This window comes from Sinohyriopsis cumingii, chromosome 1 (assembly GCF_028554795.1).
Source record: "Sinohyriopsis cumingii isolate HCF-2022 chromosome 1, ASM2855479v2, whole genome shotgun sequence".
Lineage (NCBI taxonomy): Eukaryota > Metazoa > Mollusca > Bivalvia > Unionida > Unionidae > Sinohyriopsis > Sinohyriopsis cumingii.
This window is the reverse complement of record NC_142961.1, coordinates 56,047,650-56,059,999: the sequence shown is the minus strand read 5'-3', so window position 1 is coordinate 56,059,999 and position 12,350 is coordinate 56,047,650. Positions and strand designations below refer to the sequence as shown.

The 12,350-nt window shown below is 33.8% G+C and overlaps 1 protein-coding gene across 5 annotated transcripts in view; it reads right to left on the bottom strand.

Moving 5' to 3' along the window:
• Window positions 1-12,350, bottom strand: part of LOC149806907 (uncharacterized) — a 70,436-nt gene that overhangs the window by 9,463 nt on the left and 48,623 nt on the right. For all 5 annotated transcript variants that reach the window (XR_016421303.1, XM_089959529.1, XM_089959520.1 and 2 more), the window contains 3 exons: window positions 7,675-7,843; window positions 6,307-6,452; window positions 3,727-3,766 (listed from right to left, as the gene is read on the bottom strand). Coding sequence is in view for 4 of the 5 variants with exons in the window: in XM_089959529.1 (XP_089815655.1) it covers window positions 3,727-3,766; window positions 6,307-6,452; window positions 7,675-7,843 (355 nt within the window). In the remaining variant the exon portion in view is untranslated. The remainder of the gene's footprint in view (window positions 1-3,726; window positions 3,767-6,306; window positions 6,453-7,674; window positions 7,844-12,350) is intronic.

Below are 12,350 nucleotides of genomic sequence, written 5' to 3'. Positions count from 1 at the left end.
TTAGAAGAGTACTTGTATGGGGGCCCCGAGTGGCCGAATGGTCTAAAGCACTCTCTGTTACGGATCACTGCCATCTCAGCCCTGTCTGCATGGGTTCGAGGCTCAGATTCAGCCAATGTGGGTATGTGAAAAAGCTTGCCAGTAGCTTCTCGTGAGTTGGTGGTTCTTTCCAAGGTTTTCCCGGGTTCTTCCTCCACCATTAATACTGGCTGCCATGTATAGCCTATTGTGTGCTGAAAAATGGCGTTAAACCCTACAACAACAGCATCAACAAGTACTACTGTACTTGTATGTGATAAATGAAGCTTGTTGAAAACTTGCAATATGTAGATTTAGAGCAGTATTGCATAAATTGAATATAGAAGTCGGTTGTTATGAAAGATTACCAAGAAATAATTGGCTATGTAATAGGTATAATATAACAGCTGTTGAAAATGAATATAATGTTTTGCTTATTTGTCCATTTTATCAGGAACTGAGAGGAAAATGTTTACCATGATAGTATTGTTCACTGCAAAATATAGAAACAATAAAAGCCATTATGTCTGAAAATTCATAAAGAATCTGAATTGTATTGTGAAAAGTTTGTTAATCTGTGCAACTGAATCAGTATCATATCAGTAATTATGACTATGTTGCATTTTAAGACTAACAGAATAAATAATAATTAGGTCTTGAGATTTCATCTAAATTTAACTGTAATCTTTTTTCACGAAATGAAGCTAGTCTTATGTAATACCCAATAGAATTATGTTACTTTATTCTTTGCAGTAAGACATTCTCTAGTCTGTAGCCATAAATTGCTTTTGTAATTTAGTGCTAAATAAAGTTTGTGTTCTGTTCTTTTCTAGACTGCTGCAGAAGTACTTCTATTGATATGCATACACCATATCAGCTGCATTATAAAATTCACAAACCATATCATAATATTATTTTGGTGTAATGTGCCATCATGTAGAACCAAATATGTATGAAAGTAATATCTACTCTATTACTCAACAACTTGTGTCCTGATCACTTGCAAACCCACTTACAATGGAGTGTCCAGTTGAATGCCATTATTTTTACAAAGTAAATATAAAAAGGTTGGCCCCTATGTGTTGAATCTGAAGAAAACCATGATCAGAATTTGTAGATGAAACCTTGATATATTGCTTGCTTTATCGTCTAAAATGAAAGTTTTTGCCCAAAAAGTTCGAATCAACATTGTAGAATTAGCAAGTGTTAAGAAGAAATCATATCTTGTTAGATTTTATTGGAAAAATATTTTGGTGCCCTGAGTGGTCTAAAGCACTCTCCATTACGGATTACTGCCATCTCACCTCTGTATGCATGGATTCGAGTCTCAGATTTGGCCAATGTGGGTACATGAGAAAGCTTGCCAGTAGCTTCTCATGGGTCAGTGGTTCTTTCTGGGGTTTTCCTGGGTTCTTCCTTTACCATTAATACTGGCTGCCATTTAAGAGCCTATCGTCTGCTGAAAAATGGCGTTAAACCCTACAACAATATCAAAACACTCTAAATAATAACACATGATGAAATAGTGATCAATGAAATATTCTGGAAAATGCTAACACGTGGCAACATTGAAAAAAGTAACACCAATTAAATATACCTCGACAGGTCAAATTCATGTTTCAATCTTTAGATTCTGTACTTTGAATGTAAACTGTATACTCATGGCATGGTCTTTTCTATTAAAATTAATGAACAGAGTCAACTGACCAACAGGTTAATTCCTGCAAGCACTTCCATGATTGCCTAACTGTCAGCGTTGCTTTTGTTCTACTACTTGGTGAAGTGTTTGTTGCATTGTAAGAATTAATTACAAGAGTCCTGTGTTGTTTTATCACATTAAGTACATCTTTTTAATCAATCAAGTAAGGGAGATATAATATGATAAAATAGCTCAAACTTCGCAAATCCTACCTGAATAATCTCTTGTGGTCACTATAGTGTCTCAAAATAAATCCATTTTATTTAGCCAATTGATCATGGTTTCAAATTTTATATACTTAACATCATTCATGTTCATATATTAATTAGTAATGGATCCTGATCATTTGTAAATGTGATCGCAGAGAGTAAAGGACTCAACTGAAATGTACATTCAGTCAATGAAAAGCTGTCAACGAAAAGCAGGGTGCATAATGGTGAAGCAAGATCAAAAGTTTGCAGTGAACTTAAAACTGCAGAGTCAACATTCTGAGGCTGGCTCAAAGAAGAGCAGAAATTTTGGGACTATTTGCAAGATACTAATTCTGATGATGAAAAAGAAATGGGCATGGACTGTAAATGATACAGAATTAGATGATGCTGTATAAACCTGGTTCATACAACAATGTGAATAAAGTGTTCCTATTGCTGGAACACTTTTCAGGGCCCAGGCAGAGAAAATTGCAAAAAGTATGGAGAATGACTCTGATTTCAAGGCAACCCATGGATGAATTTGGAGATTGTAGCACTGACATGGAATAAAATAATATTTGTTGTTGAGTGAGATATGCTTCGCAAATCAGGCAGTGAAATGTGAAGTGATATTTGTCAAGTGTGTCACAAACTGCAAATATTATCATGTTCTCATGTGTGGTTTTTAAAAAAAATTGGACCCATTAAATTCATGTTTGGTAATGATTAACTTTGTGAATTTATTTTTTCCATTCTACTGGAAATAAATCTATCAATCAATCTATCTAGTGACAGAAGAATACAAAATGAAAACAACACACGTTTCAACATTGTTGTTTCCTGAAATGCTGAACTTTATGAGAAACAAAATCTTGGTTAATTTTGAATGAACAAAAAAAACTAGAATGTGTTAATTCAACATGGAAAGCATTGACATAATATTCAAACTATTTAGCGGTGCACATGTTAATTGTACCAAAACTATCTGGAATAATGATTTAATGAACTCTTCAATATAGTTTATCTTGAAATTAAAGGTAATGTGTGATGAAAAACAAACTACACCATTATAAGAAGATATTTATTTACAGTTAATATCAACATGATTATAAAATGAGCATTATGTCCCACCCAGTCAAATTATCAGGACACCAAGAAAAATAGTCCTAACACTATATTACCTCTTAATACTGAGTGCCAAGCAAGGCAGCTGCTAGTACTGTATTTTTAAGTCTTTGGTATGACTCTGCCTGGGTTCGAACCAATGACTTCCTGCATCCAAGGTGGACACTCTAACCACTTAGGCCACTGGAGTGGTCTAACTTGCTTAATTGTTTTAACTATCTATACTTAGCACCTTCCAGCTGATTATAAAGAGAGATAAAAGTGACCTAAAAGTTGTTGAAATTACAACATGTGATGCAGACACCTAGATGTTATTCAGTTTTAATACACTCTTCATGGTTACTTTGACAAAATCTGAAACAATTTTTAAAACAGAGCTCCATTATTTATTTCTTTAGATTGTCTATATTGTTTTATAACTAACTGCAATGACAGAAACTGAACTTTTATATTTTGTAGGAATCATGAAGCTTCAAAACTGCTTACTCGCAATGCATTAATTACCTTTGTTTCATTACAGCCTTTCGTGTAGCATCAAGATTCATGACTACAATGAAATATGAAGTTCAGTTCTTATATGACCTGCTAACCAGACGTAGTCCAAATATGAGATGTAATTTATCAAGCTATCTTTGAAATGGTCATATCTGGCCAGTATCTATATACCGTAGCATGGTTAGGTCAGAGGCTTACCTGTAGATGTGCTGTGTGAGGAAAGGTTTCTTTCTGTGTTCTGGAAAAGAAACAAATGTTTTCTTTCATATGCATAACTGTATCAAATGTATGTTGTATCAACTGGAAAGAGAATGTAATATCAAAGTAGGTATTGAGAATTTACTTAAACAGATGAATTAAACACATTAAACCTGTTAGATAACTCGGACAACACATATCCTAAATTTGTGACCAATTAAGATTGTATGGTCGGACAAAATAGCAGGTTATTTTAGTGCGAAAAATTTTGAAACTAGCCCAGGCTGAGGTGGCTAAGAATTACACAACACAAAGTTCACCAACCACAAAAATAAATCCAAATAAATGTCTATAATTTCCTACAAAACTGAACATTACAAAAAATTAAAGAAATGCAATCAAACAGCCATGAGGAGGCAGGAACTAGGATTTTCCTGTCTGTAAAGTTTTTTTATATGCTACTTTTAAGGATTTGCTTTTCATTTAATAATATGCTTAGACAAGAAGAGAATTAATCCAAACAAATATATTTTTCCTGGGAATTCTTTATTTGAAAACTTCTGTGACAAGTCAGCTTAAACCACCCCAAAAATGGATTGTTAGTATTCTTCACCTATGGCACAAACATGACATTTGAGTAACAAATAACTGTTGGTATGTACGAGTAAAAAGGCAATGATGGTATAAGTCATACAATGATTTCTTTAATTCACATCGTATCTATCAACTCACGACTGTTCTGCTAGTTATTTTGATTCACAGTGCAAAACAACAAAGATGATCACGTGAAGCATGAGGTGTTGAGCACGATTAGTGGGATATACATTAGCTCGGGGAGAAAACTAATTTTAACGATATAATATTTACCTGTTGCTGTTGCATAGCTGGTTCATTTCTGGGCAAAAATACCTGACTGTATAACAAGAATTCATCCTCCCACTGGGGTGAACCAGACAATTCTAGAACACTAGATTGCCCCACACATTGTCTATCCCATAAATACCTTGTCCATGTGCACTGTCCTTCATTCTTTCTAGGACACAGCATAAACTAGCAGGACATCAGTGTGGGGTGGGAGCAAGATGGAAGCAGGATGGGAGCAGGGAACCTGGCAATAGCAGCAGGTAAGTATTACATCATTAAAAAATGTTTTATCCCCTCCCCCGCCCCAAAAAATAAATACTACATTCTGATATCTGTAACACATATATGTTGCGATCATGTAGCTGAAGTTGGGAGGCTGATGATCCCACAACTGGCTAAGAAAAACAAACAAGGAATACTCACTTAGATTGAAGATAAGGAGACTAATGCAGGATGGAATCTGTATGGTCCACTTTCAAAGCAACAATGATTTAACCCGAGGAAATAAATATAACTTCACTTTGGTGAGTTAACAAGCGAAGGTAAAAGGAGATGAAAGTAGTTTTAGAATGCCAAAACATTGCTTTCATCATATTCTTCAAAGACAAATGAGTTAGATAGGATCATCAGGCAGAAATAGCTTCAACTGCACAAATTTTAATCTTCATGAATGAAAGGTCCCAATTGGTAAGGGATTGGTAAATGTTCTTGATAGTTACTGCACTCCACCTTGGTGGAAGCTGAAATATCAGTTGAAACTTTAATTGAGAGGAAAATATGCTTCCTGCCCTTTCTTCTCTATTTAGAGGCTGCAAAATAAAAACTGAGAATCCTAACTGGACATAAAGTCTATCTAAACCATCCCCATCACAGACAAAGGGGATCTCAATCTAGAGATGAGAAAGCTTGTTTTTTGGTAATAAAATCCTGGCTGGCAAAGGAGAAAAATTCCAAATCATAATTTCCATTGAACCTCAGACAGCCCTGCTCTAGGTATTGGGCATAAAGCTTGCTCCTTTGTCTTGCAGATGTTAAAGATAGCAAGAAAACAGTCTTGGGGGTAAGGTTATTGAAGGAAGCTTCACCCAAAGGTTCATGGGGAGAGATAGTGTCAACATCTTGCAAAGTCTTGGTCCTTGCTAACCTTAATTGTAACCAAGCAAAGAAACAAGAGATCTGGTCAAGAGTTTGCCCCAGAAAGCTTTTCTAAACTGGAAAGAATTTTAGAGTCACAAAAACCCAAATGTTTGGGAGAAAGGCCACTGGACAATAGGGGGTAAACCTCATTTACTTCCTTTGTCTAAAGACCAACTCTCTTCATCCTCTGTCGCCTTTTATCAACAGGTGAAAGGAGATATGGGACCCAAAGGGAGTGGATGTCATGTCAGCCTGTTCTGTGTCAAACACATGCACAATGATGAGAACAGAAGGACGTCTTCATCTTGCTCTCTCCAGACAGCAGGACTATGCAACTTAATTATCCCTGTTGTGGGGGAGACTCAGGGGAGGAACTGTAACCAGTAACTTTTCCCATGGACCAAATGGAATGTCCTTAGCAGCAGATTCAGCAAGTGGGTGAGAACAACTCTTTCCCTTCTGAAGCTTTTCGGACAAGAAGGTCTGTCCCCCTCCCTCTTTTTGGACCCAACTTCATAAGAACATGTAGGTGGCTCCACAAAATGTAAGCTGTCTGAAATCCATAATATTTACTCTTACCCTATTTCTAGACCTCTGCATCACTGCATAAACAAATGGACAGGTTGATCCATACCAAAAAACATGTTCAAGAAATGGATCATCGGTGCTTTCCCAGCTGTCTAAACCTTGGTCGCAGGCAAAGCACTTCACATAACTACCTCTTACTGGAATGAATAAGAACAATCTCTGTGATCATTTTCAAATAATAAGTAAAAACTCATGGATAATGAATTTATATTTATCTATATAATATGATGTGACTGAATGTAATTGATGTGACTGAATGTAACTGATGTGAATGAATATGCATGCAAATTACCATCTTTTATATAAATACCCACATTTGTCTGTGTCTCCTGGCTGCCAAACATGAGCTCACGAATTCAAAACTTGTTGTGGCATCCCAAATTTGTTATACTTTTGTACAATTTTAATGTTCAAACTTTGTTTTAAACTTGCTCACCCCAATTCATTTTAAATTTTTTTTTTTAATTCTTGAAAATGTATCACTCCTGTCCTAGAACAGGCAATATCTAGTTCTGTTATAAAAGGTATAAATAAGGGTCACTGGGAATCTGAAAACAAACTTAGACTTTAGAAATAGAATGTTGGAAAGATAATTGTTTCTTTAGTACAAATAATGTTACTCAGTTTCGATTATTAACTGCAGATAAGAGTGGTCCAAAGCAATCTGTACAAAAAAATTCCAACAAGAACAATGTGAAACTGGATGGATGGTGTTCAAAATATAATTTTTTATAATGCGCATATATCAAAACTGAAATACATTTTACTTCTAACTTGCAAAGTTTGAGAATTTCATTTAATTTAGAAAATGAGATTACAGTGAACTTTAAGAAGCTGCTAAGCATCATAGTGCAAAATCTGTTCAATCAAACAAAACCTCCAAAAACTAACTTTAGAAAATGTTGGTGAATCCTTGTAAATGAAGATGATAGAAAATATTAAGTCCATTCATTAGCAGACCTTAATGTGTACAGTAATTACAAAATTACCCAATTACAGTAATTACAAAATTACCCAATTACAGTAATTAGAATGAGTGAGCTGACAAAATTACCCAATATGTAATGTAAATGCTGGCATTATAATGGATTCAAAAGCTGCTATGTACTAAATATAAAAAATGTTTTGATCTTTAAGATTTAAATGGAAATGTAATGACTGGAGTACATTTTAATGAAGAGACCAGACAACCTGGAAAACCAGATAACTGACCATGTGCTTTAAACAGTTGTTTGTTGATGATGCATTAGAATATCAAATTTTGTGTATCAGATTATTATTATTATTATTATTATTATTATTATCATTATTATTATTATTATCAGGTTCTTATTGCTTCTGATGATTCTGTAGTCTTACTTAAATAAAATCCAGCACTAGCTAATTGTTCTGGAGAGATAGGTATTGCCCGGCTAACAGTCGTGTTTCGGAAAGTCCGAAGTCTTTTACCAAATTCAGCTAATTCAGGCCGTTTGACTTCCTGGTGGATTTCATATATTCTGCCCTGTCCATCAGTAGCAGTTGTCATCTGCACAACAAAATGTATTTCATAAACAAATATAAACTGTACTGATCAGTGCATTTTGTGAAAAATATGAGAATGATTAATTGTGCATTTGGAGAAATAATTTATCATAAGAAACAGAAACCGCAATGAAAACAGGTTTGTTAATGTCCTAATGAACAGGATGACATTGACAAAAATAGATTTGAAGTAAGGACACTAAAGAGAACATCAATTTCTCTCCTATGAAATGTGGATTGTTTCTTTTCCCAACAATTTCATTTTCCTTTCCATGCCAGTTAAATGAACCTGCCTTTGGAATGTATTGCATGGAATGAATACAATGGATTTGGTGTGGTCCACCAAAATGGATTACACTGAAAGTGGATTTGGATTATGTTAATCTGCATATGGTTAGATGGAGTAATTTGGCTGTAGCATTAAAGTAGTCCAGAATATTTAGTAGAAACATGTTGATCACATCATACTTACCATATTAAAAAATGTGTTTTGAAGTCCCAAGAGGGGGAAAGGGGTCAGTGCATGTGACGAAAAAGGAGATGTCAAACAATCGAGAATAAACTATCTTTTCATATAAGTCTATGGAAAATGGTTGGAAATTCAAATCCGAGTCAAAGAAAATAACTTGTTTGTCTTCCTCAAAGCATTTAATACACTTACAAAGAAATTAATAGTTGGTAGACTTATCACTGTCATATACTGTCACCATACATATACACACACACATATACAGTATGTACAAACACATGATCAAAACCACACCAAATTTATGTCCTTAAAATCTTTTGGATGGCAAATTATAGGCTTACTTAGATGCAGTTTTTGCTATTCGAAGTAGTTCAGTAGAGGTTTGAAGGTAATGCAAGTGTTATTAGTGTTCATCTTTGCATCAGTTAGAGACCGGATGGTACTGGTGTTAAAATTTCATTGCCAGATTCTCTGACCAAAACCTGGTCAGATTACTGTTGTTCCCGATGACCATAATGTTAGCATAGTCAGAAATGTATCTGATGCAGTCTGACCATGAGATATGTTTGCCCCTATAGAAAAATGATTAAACATCACAGCTGACACTGACCATTTCACTAAGGGAATGTCAGCGACAATATTTTCAAGCTTAATGGGATCTTTACAGGTAATACAGCAGTAATAAACGTCCCTGTCCATTGATCACAAACTTGCCAATAATCTTTACTACAGATGGCTTAAACATTCTCATTCAAAGCAATCGTGTGTAATAACTTTTATTTTTCAATACATATCCCTTTGATTTACCTATAACTTAAGATGAATTGGGTTGTTCCATTATAGAGAACTTTACATTGTGTTGTTCCATTTTGAGAAATTTACCTATGCAAATTAGCACAGTGGGTTCCCCTTAAGCAGTCCTCAATGTGCTCAACACACCACCTTAGCTCAGGCATGGGCAACTTCCTCCAAGGCACAGGCCTGCTAAGTCATTTTTAAAGCCACGCCATATTATGTAAATCAAAGGCTAAAACCAATACACAGATCAGATCTGACCAACAGATCATATTCTGACAACCTCCACCCTGTGTATTGTTAACCAATTAAGTAATACATAAAAGGGTGGTTATTTATACCTGACCACTTTCCTTTCAATTGCTTCTGTGACAATTAGCTGTATAAACAAGGATAGTTTTACCTCAGCTCTAACCAGGACTGCTTGCATGCTGCAAGTAATGGACAGATATGGAAGTGTGGTTTTTAAAAAATAAATTTACCAGTAAATTCTTTTTCTGGATGATTATTGAAAATCATGCTTTTCAAAACATGACCATGTCAGGGTGTTTGAGATTATAAAAAATGTTTTGGCAGGTTTGTCACAAAAGTTATTCCCCATTTCAAAGTGGCAAGATCAGTTAAAAACAGTATTTCACTTGAACAATAAGGTGCAGTAGATTAGAAATGGGTTGCACGAGTCAAAATATGTTTTATTCCTAAGTATTCCTTTGTTTTGAAACTAAATGGAATAGTATAAAAAGATGTAAATGATAACTAAATGGAATAGTATAAAAAGATAAGATGTAAATTATAACTAAATGGAACAGTATAAAAAGATAAGACTTATTAACTAAATGGAATAGTATAAAACGATAAGATGTAAATTATAACTAAATGGAACAGTATAAAAAGATAAGAGGTAAATTATAACTAAATGGAATAGTATAAAAAGATAAGATGTAAATTATAACTAAATGGAATAGTATAAAAAGATAAGATGTAAATTATAACTAAATGGAATAGTATAAAAAGATAAGATGTAAATTATAACTAAATGGAATAGTATAAAAAGATAAGAGGTAAATTATAACTAAATGGAACAGTATAAAAAGATAAGAGGTAAATTATAACTAAATGGAATAGTATAAAAAGATAAGATGTAAATTATAACTAAATGGAATAGTATAAAAAGATAAGAGGTAAATTATAACTAAATTGAATAGTATAAAAAGATAAGAGGTAAATTATAACTAAATGGAATAGTATAAAAAGATAAGATGTAAATTATAACTAAATGGAATAGTATAAAAAGACAATAAGTAAATTATAATTAAGATTGTGGCACCCTGAAATTTATCCTTTTTTTTAAAAGGGCCATAACCCTAGTATGATGTGACCATGTAATGCTGGTTATCATCCACAACTGTGCAACACAAGTATTTACACATACATACCAACCACAAAAAGAGTTATAAATGTAATCATTGCTAATTTAAGTGGCAAAGAACATATTCGGAGCATAAAAGTGTAATCTAAATATTACAGGCCATCATCACTAGATAGTCTGTATGAAATATGTACATTTTTTGTTTGGCTACTATCATGGATTGGCTGCCAGTAAAATATCTTGTCACAAATGGGCTAAATCCATGTGGATTAGTTCCATAATACAAACACAAAATGTACTCACAAATTATTTATATACAACACACACTTCAACTAGTCAACATGTCTTGCTATTACTAAACTATCAGAAAGTCCACAAATTCTGCAATGAGCATGATATTTCTCTCAATAGTGCTGTATTAAATCACTCTCATATTATTCATTTCATATTTGTAAAGTACTACTGATTTATCCTTTTTCTAATCTGACATGTTTTGAAGTTCAAAAACACCCATATGCTCTAACATTTTTCAGTCATATAACATCCATGTGCCCCATTGATAAAGCCTGTTTCGCTAAACTTCTGTTGCCATAAAGGTATAGACTGGTCCACAAGCAATATGCATTATTACTTTCAAGACTTTGTGAGGCAAATTTTCAAACTGAAGAAACCAGTCTGTTTTCTTGAAATTGTCATATACACTTGTTATAAACCAAAATTTGGAAAGCAAATGTAAAAAGTCTTGGGAAGGCAAATGTACTCGTATTCTATTCTTACACAGTAGTCTTCTTTTTGAGAAATTTATATGATAAGTGGGATTAAAGAGATGATAATAAAGGCAATAAACATTACTCTTTATTGCTTTATTTTTAATTTTTTTCTTAATGTACCAAAAAGGTGTAATCAACATACTAGCAAGTGTAAGACATAATTAGGTGAAAAAAAGCATATTGATTACTGCAAAAGAGTAATGGTTGGCATGTATGTTTATGGCATAAATTAAGCTTCACTATGTTCAGATTAGACTAATATACGAAGACAAAAATATGGAATATATGGTATTGTTTTGGTATGTAAGAAGTTGTGTTTATTCCTAAATATATTTGGTGACAACTGCTTTAAACAATTATTCCTTGCAAGCAACCAATTTTGATAACCATTTGTCAAGCAAATACCTTTTATCTTTTTGACAAATATTAACAAAATCATTATTCCTGAGACACAAGAAGTGATCTGTAAAGACTGCCTAATGACCAAAGTTGACACAAAACAGGTGTTCTATTGGGCAACTCAAGCTAGAAGTTTGACACCTGTTGTTAACTGAATACTGAACACCAACAATGTGAGCAGGACACAAGTGTCACATGCATGTTTCTTATTAACTTGATAATGTGAAGTTTTCAGGATGCTAATCTTTGGATACACTGTTTTCCTCTCATTGTTCATTTGATACATACATATAAGGCCACAAATATGTGGAATATCAACATAACTTGCACAATGCACAAAGATTTTTTTGTGTGCACCTGGAGCAATAAATAGATGAAGTCTGTGTGACTGTCCTTGGGGCCCTTCTTGTGACCACACTGCCCCAATGACTGTTCTGACATTATTCTGAATAACAAAATAATGACAATGTACTACACTGCCCCAATGACTGTTCTGACATTATTCTGAATAACAAAATAATGACAATGTACTACACTGCCCCAATGACTATTCTGACATTATTCTGAATAACAAAATAACGACAATGTACTACACTGCCCCAATGACTGTTCTGACATTATTCTGAATAACAAAATAACGACAATGTACTACACTGACCCAATGACTGTTCTGACATTATTCTGAATAACAAAATAACAACAATGTACT